General features: G+C 48.3%; 1 protein-coding gene across 1 annotated transcript in view; it reads right to left on the bottom strand.

Annotated features, from left to right (window-relative positions):
- Window positions 1-14,936, bottom strand: part of LOC138249600 (zinc finger protein 84-like) — an 83,469-nt gene that overhangs the window by 48,428 nt on the left and 20,105 nt on the right. Inside the window, exon 3 of the mRNA XM_069203559.1 lies at window positions 11,899-11,979. Within this exon, the coding sequence (XP_069059660.1) occupies window positions 11,899-11,979 (81 nt within the window). The remainder of the gene's footprint in view (window positions 1-11,898; window positions 11,980-14,936) is intronic.

The raw sequence follows: 14,936 nt of genomic DNA, 5'->3' as shown, positions 1-14,936 counted from the left end.
ACAGCAACCGCACATTCACACCAGGTCCATGATGTAATCAACAACCCCTACCACGTAACCGAAGGAAACGAGCCTCATGCCACAGCAACCGCACATTCACACCAGGTCCATGATGTAATCAACAACCCCTACCACGTAACCGAAGGAAACGAGCCTCATGCCACAGCAACCGCACATTCCTACTAGGTCCATGATGTAATCAACAACCCTACCACATAACCAAAGGAAACGAGCCTCATGCCACAGCACCCACACATTCACACCAGGTCCATGATGTAATCAACAACCCTACCACATAACCAAAGGAAACGAGCCTCATGCCACAGCACCCGCACATTCACACCAGGTCCACGGTATAATCAACAACCCCTACCACATAACCAAAGGAAACGAGCCTCATGCCACAGCAACTGCACATTCACACCAGGTCCACGGTATAATCAACAGCCCCTACCACGTAACCGAAGGAAACGAGCCTCATGCCACAGCACCCGCACATTCACACCAGGTCCATGATGTAATCAACAGCCCCTACCACGTAACCGAAGGAAACGAGCCTCATGCCACAGCAACCGCGCATTCACACCAGGTCCATGATGTAATCAACAACCCCTACCACGTAACCGAAGGAAACGAGCCTCATGCCACAGCACCCGCACATTCACACCAGGTCCACGGTATAATCAACAACCCCTACCACGTAACCAAAGGAAACGAGCCTCATGCCACAGCACCCGCACATTCACACCAGGTCCACGGTATAATCAACAACTCCTACCACGTAACCGAAGGAAACGAGCCTCATGCCACAGCAACCGCGCATTCACACCAGGTCCATGATGTAATCAACAACCCCTACCACATAACCAAAGGAAACGAGCCTCATGCCACAGCACCCACACATTCACACCAGGTCCATGATGTAATCAACAACCCTACCACATAACCAAAGGAAACGAGCCTCATGCCACAGCAACCGCACATTCACACCAGTTCCACGGTATAATCAACAACCCCTACCACGTAACCGAAGGAAACGAGCCTCATGCCACAGCAACCGCACATTCACACCAGGTCCATGATGTAATCAACAACTCCTACCACGTAACCGAAGGAAACGAGCCTCATGCCACAGCAACCGCACATTCCTACTAGGTCCATGATGTAATCAACAACCCCTACCACATAACCAAAGGAAACGAGCCTCATGCCACAGCAACCGCACATTCACACCAGGTCCATGATGTAATCAACAACCCCTACCACATAACCAAAGGAAACGAGCCTCATGCCACAGCAACCGCACATTCACACCAGGTCCATGATGTAATCAACAACCCCTACCACGCAACCGAAGGAAACGAGCCTCATGCCACAGCAACCGCACATTCACACCAGGTCCATGATGTAATCAACAACCCCTACCACGTAACCGAAGGAAACGAGCCTCATGCCACAGCACCCGCACATTCACACCAGGTCCACGGTATAATCAACAACCCCTACCACGTAACCGAAGGAAACGAGCCTCATGCCACAGCACCCGCACATTCACACCAGGTCCATGATGTAATCAACAACCCCTACCACGTAACCGAAGGAAACGAGCCTCATGCCACAGCAACCGCACATTCACACCAGGTCCATGATGTAATCAACAACTCGTACCACGTAACCAAAGGAAACGAGCCTCATGCCACAGCAACCGCGCATTCACACCAGGTCCATGATGTAATCAACAACCCCTACCACGTAACCGAAGGAAACGAGCCTCATGCCACAGCAACCGCACATTCACACCAGGTCCATGATGTAATCAACAACCACTACCACGTAACCGAAGGAAACGAGCCTCATGCCACAGCAACCGCACATTCACACCAGGTCCATGATGTAATCAACAACCCCTACCACATAACCGAAGGAAACGAGCCTCATGCCACAGCAACCGCACATTCACACCAGGTCCATGATGTAATCAACAACCCCTACCACGTAACCGAAGGAAACGAGCCTCATGCCACAGCAACCGCACATTCACACCAGGTCCATGATGTAATCAACAACCCCTACCACGTAACCAAAGGAAACGAGCCTCATGCCACAGCAACCACACATTCACACCAGGTCCACAGTATAATCAACAACTCCTACCACATAACCAAAGGAAACGAGCCTCATGCCACAGCAACCGCACATTCACACCAGGTCCATGATGTAATCAACAACCCCTACCACGTAACCGAAGGAAACGAGCCTCATGCCACAGCAACCGCACATTCACACCAGGTCCATGATGTAATCAACAACCCCTACCACGTAACCGAAGGAAACGAGCCTCATGCCACAGCAACCGCACATTCACACCAGGTCCATGATGTAATCAACAACCCCTACCACGTAACCGAAGGAAACGAGCCTCATGCCACAGCAACCGCGCATTCCTACTAGGTCCATGATGTAATCAACAACCCCTACCACGTAACCGAAGGAAACGAGCCTCATGCCACAGCAACCGCACATTCACACCAGGTCCATGATGTAATCAACAACCCCTACCACGTAACCGAAGGAAACGAGCCTCATGCCACAGCAACCGCACATTCACACCAGGTCCATGGTATAATCAACAACTCGTACCACATAACCCAAGGAAACGAGCCTCATGCAACAGCAACCGCACATTCACACCAGGTCCATGATGTAATCAACAACCCCTACCACGTAACCGAAGGAAACGAGCCTCATGCCACAGCAACCGCACATTCACACCAGGTCCATGATGTAATCAACAACCCCTACCACATAACCGAAGGAAACGAGCCTCATGCCACAACAACCGCACATTCACACCAGGTCCATGATGTAATCAACAACCCCTACCACGTAACCGAAGGAAACAAGCCTCATGCCACAGCAACCGCGCATTCCTACTAGGTCCATGATGTAATCAACAACACCTACCACGTAACCAAAGGAAACGAGCCTCATGCCACAGCAACCGCACATTCCTACTAGGTCCATGATGTAATCAACAACCCCTACCACATAACCGAAGGAAACGAGCCTCATGCCACAGCAACCGCGCATTCACACCAGGTCCATGATGTAATCAACAACCCCTACCACGTAACCGAAGGAAACGAGCCTCATGCCACAGCAACCGCACATTCACACCAGGTCCACGGTATCATCCACAGCTACCATGTAACCGCAGCAAACGAGCCACAAGCCACAGCAACTGCACGTTCACACCAGGGCCACGGTATCATCCACAGCTACCATGTAACCGCAGCAAACGAGCCACAAGCCACAGCAACCGCACATTCACACCAGGTCCACGGTATCATCCACAGCTACCATGTAACCGCAGTAAACGAGCCACAAGCCACAGCAACCGCACGTTCACACCAGGTCCACGGTATCATCAACAACCGGTACCACATACAGAGACTTGCATAGACGTTTCCAACGAGAGCTCAGGTCAATAGGCGTCTGCAAAGAAGAGACAGCATCAGAGTGCGGAGCCCGGGGGAAGGGACTATAGAAGTGATAGGAAGATTGTAAAGTGATGGGACCTTTATTATGTCGCACCGCAGAATGAGCAAGTCTGGAGTGCAAACAAAGGTTGTTACAGTCTTGGTCCGTATTTGGACAAAATCTCTTGAGCTGTGTGGCCTTCATGAATCTCTCAGACACCCAGCCGGGTGAGGGTGGGCTCCAAGCCACACTGACTTTAAGGACAAGATCTTTTCGCTTTACTCAAATTGCATGCCTTACAGAGCTCGCAACAAATGTAGAAGTCTGCTACGGCTGGCAGAGGGTAGGGGCAATCAAGCTCTTTCTAGGTGGTGATGTGTGGGCGATGAATTCAATAGCTGCCTGAAGAATGGCTCTGATTAGCGTCACGGAATTCCCTGAGAGACCAGCCCGAGCTGCATTGCTTCTGTGGAGGTGCGATTAGACACATGGATACAACGACGGCTTCATTCCATGCGGGGATATAAGCTGAACCCAGGCTGCAGATGAAGATAAATGCACATGGTCCTTGAAGGCCAGAGAACAGTCAACGAGAAGTTTATCGGAGGATGAAAGGCAGGGAAAGGAACAATCTATATACATAATGTTCAAACAATCCTGGGTGAGAGGCTTAAGGTCTCCTCTGCAGAACAAACTCTTGTTCATAAGAGTTTCAGATCCACTGCAATCAGTTTGAATATCATCCAGGCAGGAATGGCGTTTGAGGATGTTGCTAGTGGACTGCAATTTAACATATATGTGAGTGCTGGCATCTTTTTGGAAGCCAGTAAAGGCTTACTGGCTAAGCATTACTTCCAGTAGCTTCAAGTACGGGGGAACCATCACATAACAGAATCATGTGGGATTAGGCATGAGACATGAACTTGTAGAAGTATGGGGCTTCTAGCTGTATAATGAAAATGTCACTTACCCAGTGTACATCTGTTCGTGGCATCAGTCGCAGTAGATTCGCATGTTTTGCAATAGCTCGCCATCTGGTGTTGGGCCGGAGTGTTACAAGTTGTTTTTCTTCGAAGAAGTCTTTCGAGTCACGGGACCGAGTGACTCCTCCTTTTGTCTCCATTGCGCATGGGCGTCGACTCCATCTTCGATTGTTTTTCCCCACAGAGGGTGAGGTAGGAGTTGAATTGTAGTAATAGTGCCCATGCAATGGAGTGACTAAGTATGCACCTATTTAAGGTTGAGATGATACATATATAAATAGTTGAAGGTAACTTCCAAACTGCTACAGGCTCCCGGGGAGGCGGGTGGGCACATGCGAATCTACTGCGACTGATGCCACGAACAGATGTACACTGGGTAAGTGACATTTTCAGTTCGATGGCATCTGTCGCTGTAGATACGCATGTTTTGCATAGACTAGTAAGCAGTTATCTCCCCAAAAGCGGTGGCTCAGCCTGTAGGAGTGGAAGTAGTCTGAAATAATGTTCTTAGTACGGCTTGACCTACTGTGGCTTGTTGTGCGGATAACACGTCTACACAGTAGTGCTTGGTGAATGTGTGAGGCGTAGACCATGTGGCTGCCTTACATATTTCTTGCATTGGGATGTTTCCTAGAAAGGCCATGGTAGCACCTTTCTTTCTGGTTGAGTGTGCCCTTGGTGTAATGGGCAGCTGTCGTTTAGCTTTAAGGTAGCAGATTTGGATGCATTTAACTATCCATCTGGCTATACCTTGTTTTGATATTGGGTTTCCTGCATGAGGTTTTTGAAATGCAATAAATAGTTGTTTAGTCTTTCTGATGTTTTTTGTTCTGTCAATGTAATACATCAATGCTCTTTTGACATCTAATGTATGTAGTGCCCTTTCAGCTACGGTATCTGGCTGTGGAAAGAACACTGGAAGTTCCACTGTTTGATTTAGATGGAACGGTGAAATAACCTTTGGCAAAAATTTAGGATTGGTCCTTAGGACGACCTTATTCTTGTGCAGTTGTATAAAAGGTTCCTGTATTGTAAACGCCTGAATCTCGCTTACTCTTCTTAGGGAAGTAATGGCAATGAGAAATGCCACCTTCCAGGTTAGGAACTGTATTTCGCAGGAGTGCATGGGTTCAAAAGGTGGACCCATAAGTCTAGTTAGGACAACATTTAGGCTCCATGAAGGAACAGGTGGTGTTCTTGGTGGTATAATTCTCCTAAGGCCCTCCATGAATGCTTTAATGACTGGTATCTTATATAGGGAAGTTGAATAGGTAGTCTGCAGGTATGCAGATATTGCTGCAAGGTGTATTTTAATGGAAGAGAAAGCCAGGTTAGATTTTTGTAAGTGAAGCAAGTAACCCACTACATGTTCTGGAGTTGTGTGTAATGGTTGTATTTGATTAATATGGCAGTAGCAAACAAACCTCTTCCATTTACTTGCATAGCAGTGCCTGGTGGATGGCCTTCTGGCTTGTTTTATGACTTCCATACATTCTTGGGTAAGTTGTAAGTGCCCGAATTCTAGGATTTCAGGAGCCAGATTGCTAGATTCAGCGATGCTGGATCTGGGTGTCTGATCTTTTGGTTGTGTTGTGTCAACAGATCTGGCCTGTTGGGCAATTTGATGCAGGGTACTACTGATAGGTCTAGCAGCGTTGTGTACCAGGGTTGCCTTGCCCAAGTTGGTGCTATTAATATGAGTTTGAGTTTGTTTTGACTGAGTTTGTTTACCAGGTAAGGAAGGAGAGGGAGAGGAGGAAAAGCGTAAGCAAATATCCCTGACCAGTTCATCCATAGGGCATTGCCTTGGGACTGTTTGTGTGGGTATCTGGATGCGAAGTTTTGGCATTTTGCGTTCTCCTTTGTCGCAAACAAGTCTATCTGAGGTGTTCCCCAGAGTTTGAAATAAGTGTTCAGAATTTGGGGGTGAATTTCCCATTCGCGGACCTGTTGGTGATCTCGAGAGAGATTGTCTGCGAGTTGATTTTGGATCCCTGGTATAAATTGTGCTATTAGGCGAATTTGGTTGTGAATTGCCCAACGCCAAATCTTTTGTGCTAGCAGGCTTAACTGCGTGGAGTGCGTCCCCCCTTGCTTGTTTAGATAATACATTGTTGTCATGTTGTCTGTTTTGACGAGAATGTATTTGTGAACTATTATTGGTTGGAAAGCTTTTAGTGCTTGAAAAACTGCTAGAAGTTCTAGGTGATTTATATGCAGTTTTGTTTGATGTACGTTCCATTGTCCTTGTATGCTGTGTTGATCGAGGTGTGCTCCCCACCCTGTCATGGAAGCATCTGTTATTACGTATTGTGGCACTGGGTCTTGGAAAGGCCGCCCTTTGTTTAAATTTATGTTGTTCCACCACAGAAGCGAGAGGTAAGTTTGGCGGTCTATTAACACCAGATCTAGAAGGTGACCCTGTGCTTGTGACCATTGTGATGCTAGGCACTGTTGTAAGGGCCTCATGTGCAGTCTTGTGTTTGGGACAATGGCTATGCATGAAGACATCATGCCTAGGAGTTGTAGTACCATCTTTGCTTGTATCCTTTGTGTTGGATACGTGCGTTGTATGATGGTGTTGAAATTTTGAATTCTTTGTGGACTTGGAGTGGCTACTCCTTTTGATGTGTCTATTATGGCTCCCAGGTATTGTTGTACCTTGCGCGGCAGAATTTTGGATTTTGTGAAATTGACGGTGAACCCTAGTTTGAAGAGGGTTTGTATGATATGATTTGTGTGATTTGAGCACTCTATTAACGAATGGGCCTTGATTAGCCAGTCGTCTAGATATGGGAACACATGTATTTGCTGCCTTCTTATGTGTGCAGCGACTACCGCTAGACATTTGGTAAAGACTCTTGGTGCGGTTGTTAATCCGAAAGGCAGTACCTTGAATTGGTAATGTATTCCCTTGAATACAAACCTTAGGTATTTCCTGTGCGATGGGTGTATTGGTATATGGAAATAAGCATCCTTGAGGTCTAAAGTTGCCATGTAGTCGTGTAGTTTTAGCAATGGCAATACTTCTTGTAGTGTGACCATGTGAAAGTGGTCTGATTTGATGAAAGTGTTCACTACTCTGAGGTCTAGGATTGGTCTCAGCGTTTTGTCCTTCTTTGGTATCAGAAAGTACAGTGAGTAAACTCCGGTGTTTATTTGTGTGTTTGGCACTAATTCGATTGCATTCTTTTGCAATAGTGCCTGCACTTCTATCTCCAGGAGATTGGAATGGTGTGTTGTCAAATTTTGTGCTTTTGGTGGTATGTTTGGAGGGAATTGTAGAAATCCTATGCAATAACCATGTTGGATAATTGCTAGAACCCAAGTGTCTGTAGTGATTTCCTCCCATGCTTTGTAATAATGACTTATTCTTCCCCCCACTGGTGTTGTGTGGAGGGGGTGAGTGACATGTGAGTCACTGTTTAGTAGTAGGGGTTTTGGGGCTCTGAAATCTTCCTCTATTCCTAGGGAATGGCCCTCCTCTATATTGTCCCCGAAAACCTCCTCTATACTGTCCCTGGTAACTGGACGGTGTTGCTTGTGAGGTGCTGGCTTGTGTGCTCTGACCCCGAAACCCCCCTCGAAAGGGTGTTTTACGGAATGTGCTGTAATTCCCTCTGCTCTGCGGGGAGTAGAGTGCGCCCATGGCATTGGCAGTGTCCGTATCTTTTTTGAGTTTCTCAATCGCTGTGTCCACTTCTGGACCGAACAGTTCTTTTTCGTTAAAAGGCATATTGAGAACTGCTTGTTGAATCTCTGGTTTAAATCCAGACGTTCGGAGCCATGCATGCCTTCTGATAGTTACAGATGTATTAATTGTCCGTGCAGCTGTATCTGCAGCGTCCATGGAGGAGCGGATCTGGTTGTTGGAAATGTTCTGTCCCTCCTCAACCACTTGTTTTGCCCTATTTTGTAAGTCCTTGGGCAGATGTTCAATGAGATGTTGCATCTCGTCCCAGTGGGCTCTGTCATAGCGCGCAAGTAGTGCCTGGGAGTTCGCGATGCGCCACTGGTTTGCAGCTTGTGCTGCGACTCTCTTACCAGCTGCATCGAACTTGCGGCTTTCTTTATCTGGGGGTGGTGCATCTCCAGATGTGTGGGAGTTGGCCCTTTTCCTAGCTGCTCCTACAACGACAGAGTCTGGTGGCAGCTGTGTAGTGATGAAAACCGGGTCTGTAGCGGGCGCCTTATACTTTTTTTCCACCCTTGGTGTGATTGCCCTACTTTTGACCGGCTCCTTAAAGATTTCTTTTGCGTGCCGGAGCATACCAGGGAGCATAGGCAGGCTTTGGTATGAGCTGTGGGTGGAGGAGAGTGTGTTGAATAAAAAATCATCCTCGACCTGTTCTGAGTGGAGGCTTACGTTGTGAAATTGTGCTGCTCTAGCCACCACCTGAGAATACGCGGTGCTGTCCTCTGGTGGAGATGGCTTCGTAGGGTATGCCTCCGGACTGTTATCTGACACTGGGGCGTCGTATAGGTCCCATGCGTCTTGATCTTGGTCACCCTGACTTATGGTGGTGTGAGCTGGGGAGTGTGATGGAGTTTGTGCTGGTGAGACGTTAATCACGGGCGGAGGAGAGGGTGGTGGGGTAACTCTTTTCACTACTTTTGGTTGTGGTGTCTGTTCAGTTTGGAACTCCAACCTTCTCTTTCTTCTAATGGGGGGAAGGGTGCTTATTTTTCCTGTCCCCTGCTGTATGAAAATACGCTTTTGCGTATGGTCCACATCAGTTGATTGTAGCTCTTCCTCAAACCTATGCTTTTGCATTTGGGAGGTTAGCGAGTGCTCTTCTGTATAAGAGCCTGAAGCTGGGTCGCTTGCAGTTTGTTTCGGGACCGAAACCCTGTCTGCGTGTTTTTTCGGCTCCGAGGTGACTTTTTTCTTTTTCGGGGCCGAAACCTCTCGGCGTCGATCTTCTTCGGTGCCGCTGTCTCGGCGTCAAGCCGTGTCCACACCGGCATCTCGGTGTCGAGGCTTGTCTCCAGCACTTTCTCGGTCCCGAGAAGGCTGCGTGCCGGTGTCTCGACCGGAGTCGGACGATCTCGGCACTGTTTGGGCCTTTTTCGGTGCCGACGGTCGGTCACCGAATTTATGGGTGGAGCCATGGCCTGATGGCAGTGGCGTCCCCTGGGCCTTGTAAATCTTCCTCTGTGTGGTTTTCGACGTCTTACTCACGGTTTGTGTATCGTCGAATCCTTCGGAGTCCGATTCTTGGATCGAAAAGGATCCCTCCTCTTCTTGTTCCTCGAACTCCCGGTGGGCTGTCGGCGCGGACGCCATCTGAAGTCTTCTGGCTCGACGGTCTCGGAGAGTTTTTCGGGACCGGAACGCACGACAGGCCTCGCAGGTGTCTTCGCTGTGCTCAGGTGACAGGCACAGGTTACAGACCAAGTGTTGGTCTGTATAGGGGTATTTATTGTGGCATTTGGGGCAGAAACGGAACGGGGTCCGTTCCATCGGCGTTCTTCAGCACGTGGTCGGGCCGACCAGGCCCCGACGGGGGATCGAAAAACTACCCCGAAGGGCACCGGAGCTCTTCGATCTTCGATGCGGTGTTGAATCTAACTACGCCGATCCCGAACGCAACAATACAGACGAAAATCTTCCGAAATTAGCTATCTTTCCGTTCCGAAACTCGGAGCGACAGGAACACGTCCGAACCCGATGGCGGAAAAAAAACAATCGAAGATGGAGTCGACGCCCATGCGCAATGGAGACAAAAGGAGGAGTCACTCGGTCCCGTGACTCGAAAGACTTCTTCGAAGAAAAACAACTTGTAACACTCCGGCCCAACACCAGATGGCGAGCTATTGCAAAACATGCGTATCTACAGCGACAGATGCCATCGAACATAGTTTTCTTCCAGACCTCTGCGGTGAACCAACTGAGCACGGTGTCAGTGAAGAGCTGGATGCCCCCAGTGTCATGGTCTGCTGACATGTCGACCATCACCAAGGAACACACAGCTCAATTTTCAAAGAGTGATAGAAAGTCATCTACAGGTGAAAGGTGGCAGCATCTGCACTAGAGTGAGAGGTGACCCAGATGGGAAAGGTAAAAGGGTAGGGTAAGAGAAACAAAGGTTGTCTTCATGCTAGTAGCTGCTGCTAGGAAGGAAAGGAAGCCATGTGATGGGGCGGTTGTTGCTGTGCCAATCTGTGATGAGTTTGGGTTTTCTGAGCAGGTACTGGATGTGGTCAGGTTCAAGGTCTGTGAGAAGAGATGGGTGTGAGGCCCCTGGAAGCCTGGATTCAATGGCTGAGTAAGAACACTATCAGAGGAGGTCATCTGGAAAGCCTTACGACAAATATAGGTAAACTCAAACCACATTTTACCTTTACACCAACGCTACGCAGCAAGCAGAGGAGCTACACAACACCTCTTGGTGTGCAACGTGCAGCCGGCCTTCACTGCAAAGTAAAACAAAACAACAACAAACCTTCCACCTCGACCGCCTGTGGAATTTTACGATGAATGTTTAGACCCCTATCCAGCAGACTCTCCTGCTAGGAAAGTTACACACAGTTACAATCCTGAAATAGAGATTTTCAAACACTCGTGACTCCCCCGCCCCTTTACTGTGACCGTGGACATCCCTTGAAGGAGAATTTACCACTACACCAGCCCCAGCGTGGAATCTGCTGAAGCCCAGATGGTCCACCGAAGGCAGGTGTATGTCCTGGGCCACAACACTGCACGGAACAGAAAATGCCCAAGGCTGAGGCCAGCACTCCTCTACCATGAAACTTCAAATAGCCGCCGCATACAGTAGTGCTGAAGACAAGAAGCGTGTTCCCAGATGTGGGTCCTGTGCACTCTGGCCACTGGAATGAGGCAATACACGACTATTGAGCCCGAATAAGGGAGAAACTCTTCTTGAGTTTCTAGTGTTCTAGGAAGGACCTGGCTTGGCAGTTCAGGCCGGTCTGCTCATATTAGAGCAGGGTCACAACTGATTTGTATATGTCTGGATTTAAACTAAGGTGGCGTGGTGTGAAAAATACCGATGGATGCGGCCCGAGTGATTACATGTGGGTGAGATTAATTCAAGCATTCCATTTGTCACTATTTTTTTTTATATTTCAGTGTGCTGCTGTAAGTGGGACGGATATTGCCAGACGCGGGTTCTGAATGCACTGTGCCACTGGAACCAAGCTATATCCAATTGATGAGCCCTAATAAAAGGTTGCTTGTCATCCGGTATTGGGAGGACCTGGCCTGGCAGTTCGGGCTGGACTGTTTCCATGAGGAGCAGGGTCAAGACTGATTTGCACAAGAATGGGTTCAAATTGAGCTGGCATGGCGTGCAAAATATCAATGGACTGGGATGTGGCCCTGAGCGGCTGAGATGAGTTCAAGCATTCCATTCATACTTCAGTCCCTCAGTGGAAAAGTCAGAGGTGGTAGAATAAAAATAACTGAACATACCTTCTTCTCCTGAGGCACCACGATCTCGAGATGTAGCTGACACTTGTACTGGCCCTCTGTCCACTTCGCTGGAGAATGTCTCTGCAGGAGAGCATGCAAGTATTTCTTCAGGCAAAGAGTGCTACACATCAAACCTGTCAACACATCAGAATGGGTTCAGTGTATGCACGACCCAATCACAAGGACTGCTTGTGGGCCACCGTACTCTGATCATGAGGGAGCCGGGGGAGAGGAGTGTGTTACTGCAAGTCAGTAAGAATGGTGCTGTACTATGAAGCTATTAGAAACACATTACACCCACTGTAACCGGACGCCTCCCGATGCCAGTCTTCAGGAAACCCACGATATCCGATATGATGCAGCAGTTGGCCGAGGGACAGAGGCATCTGCAAATAGTGTGGGAAGAGCAACAGAAGGAGGCTAAAGTGGAAAGGGAGGCCCTACAAAGCGCGCTTAAAAGTCAGGCCACTATCATGGCCAACAATCAATTGGTTCATGAGACTGCCATCAAAAATCTCACGGATACAATTGCAGCCACCCGGGTACATCCGAATGTGCCCAGTTCGGTCCTACAGCGGTATCAGGAAGGCGAAGACCCAGATGCCTTCTTTACTAATTTTGAGCGAGTTGCCACTTCCGCTACCTGGCCCCCGGAGCGATGGGGTCAATATATCGCCCCATTATTAACAGGAACCCTCCAAGCAGCTTATCAAGCGGTGAACCCAGGCGGAATAACTCCCTATCAGGACATTAAAAAGAGCATCCTGGAACGGGTGGGTTTTGATTCAGAACATTACCGAGTCCGGTTTAGGAAAGCCAAGTGGGGGCCCTCCGAGAATCCCCGGGCCCTATACTTCCGGATCAAAGATTTGGGTCTCAAATGGTTAGGCCCCATTGGAACTAATAGGGAAGATATCATTGAGATCGTACTCTTAGAACAATATCTAGACGCCCTACCCCCCAACACGCGTTACTGGATCAAACAACACCCAAACCCGGACACTAACACCACCATCGAGTTAGCCTGTGCCTTTCACCGCTCCCTCGAGTTCAAGGTCCCCCCCCTTCGGTCAACGCCTAGCCCCATTCGACAGAGTCCCGGTTCGTCCTCATCAGTGGGGCGAAAAACCAGCGAGGATACAGGAAAAACGCGAGGACTTGAGAGACCGTATATGCAACAACCACAGTGTTTTAGTTGTGGTGAATGGGGACATATAGCCCCGGTTTGCCCCCTAAAAACAGAAAAACCAGAACCAATGGAAATAGGAATTACTAGGGGAAGAGTCTTTTATACCGGGGGGAAAGAAACCCCATATAAGAAGAGACTTGTTATCAATGGAAGAACCACACTGGCCCTCATTGATTCAGGGTGCAGTCAGTCCGTAATCCGGGCTGATTTACTTGTTAACCCTACCTTTACTTCAGGACTTACTGTATCCATCTGTTGTATTCATGGCGAAACAAGAGAATATCCCCTAACCTGGACAACCCTATCATGGGAGGGAAAAGAAACCCCCATAAGGATGGGGGTAGTGGAACGACTAGTTGAAGAAGCTATTATAGGAACGGACTTTACTGGATTCTCGGAGCTTCTGGATAGTACAAGATATTCTGAAGAATTGAGTACCTGGTGGAAAAATGCTCCCTTCTCTAACATACCTATACCTCCTCCGTTAGACCGATACAAACCCTCCCGAAATGAAAAAAGAGCAACCAGAAAAGCCTACGCAAAAGAAAACTCGAGCCCCGAGAGGGTAATTACACAGGTTCTTACCCTTACTAACCTCCCCCCCTTCCGGAGCTGTCAAAGAGAAGATCCAAGTTTGGTTCATGCCTGGAAAAATGCACGGCCCCGGACCCTCCAAGATAAGGGTCCATCGTTCACAATCGTTAAAAATCTATTATATCGAGTCACTAGCAATGACAGAGAAGAAAAGAAGCAATTGATAGTCCCCGAACCCTATAGACAACAAGTCCTACACCTAGCCCACAGCCAGCCAGGGGGTGGCCACTATGGGAGGGAGAAAACGGAAGAGTATCTGTTGAGGAAGTTCTATTGGCCGGGTGTCTTTTCACAGATTAGGAAATTCTGTCAGCAGTGTCCTAAATGCCAAATGATTGATTCTGGTGCAAGGAGAAGAGCCCCTTTACAACCTCTTCCCATCATAGATATTCCTTTCTCAAGAATAGGAATGGACATTGTCGGTCCTCTCCTACCCTCTTCCAGAGGATACCGTTACATATTAGTGTTGGTGGATTACGCCACAAGATACCCCGAGGCCATCCCTCTTAGTAGTATTAACACCAAGAGTGTTGCCCACGCCATGATAGGGTTCTTCTCCCGAATCGGCTTTCCCCGAGAAATCTTAACAGACCAAGGCACCCAATTCATGTCCTCCTTGATGACACAAATATGACAACTTCTGGGGATCAAACAATTGTGGACGACGGTTTATCATCCACAGACTGATGGTCTGGTGGAACGGTACAACCGGACTCTGAAAAATCTTCTAAAGAAATCTATCTCCGAGACAGGTAAAGACTGGGATAGGAAACTCCCCTTAGTATTATACGCTATCAGAACCCATGAACAAGCTTCTATGGGCCATAGTCCGTTTGAACTGTTGTTCGGACGACAACCTAGGACCTTATTAGACATGGCAGCGGAATTATGGGAGGGGGAGGATGGGGAAAAGACCCTTCTGAAACATACCCGGGAATTAAAAACCCACCTACACACAGTGTGGGAAAACGTAAGAGAACACATGGAGAAGGCTCAAGAGAAACAAAAAAAGTATTATGATAGGAATACTCAGTTGAGGTCTTTTTCCGTAGGGGATAAGGTGTTAGTGCTTCTCCCCAGTTCAGACAACAAACTGTTAGCAAAGTGGCAGGGACCATATAACGTGACAGGAATAATAACACCCGTGACCTATAAAATTCAGCTCACCGATAGTCCCAATAGGTCACAGATCTTTCACGTTAATCTACTAAAAAAATGGGAAGAACCTCTGACCGACCAGAACCGAGGATGTCTG

The sequence above is a fragment of the Pleurodeles waltl genome, chromosome 1_1 (genome assembly GCF_031143425.1).
Source record: "Pleurodeles waltl isolate 20211129_DDA chromosome 1_1, aPleWal1.hap1.20221129, whole genome shotgun sequence".
NCBI classification, from domain to species: domain Eukaryota; kingdom Metazoa; phylum Chordata; class Amphibia; order Caudata; family Salamandridae; genus Pleurodeles; species Pleurodeles waltl.
This window is presented reverse-complemented; position numbering and strand designations above follow the sequence as displayed.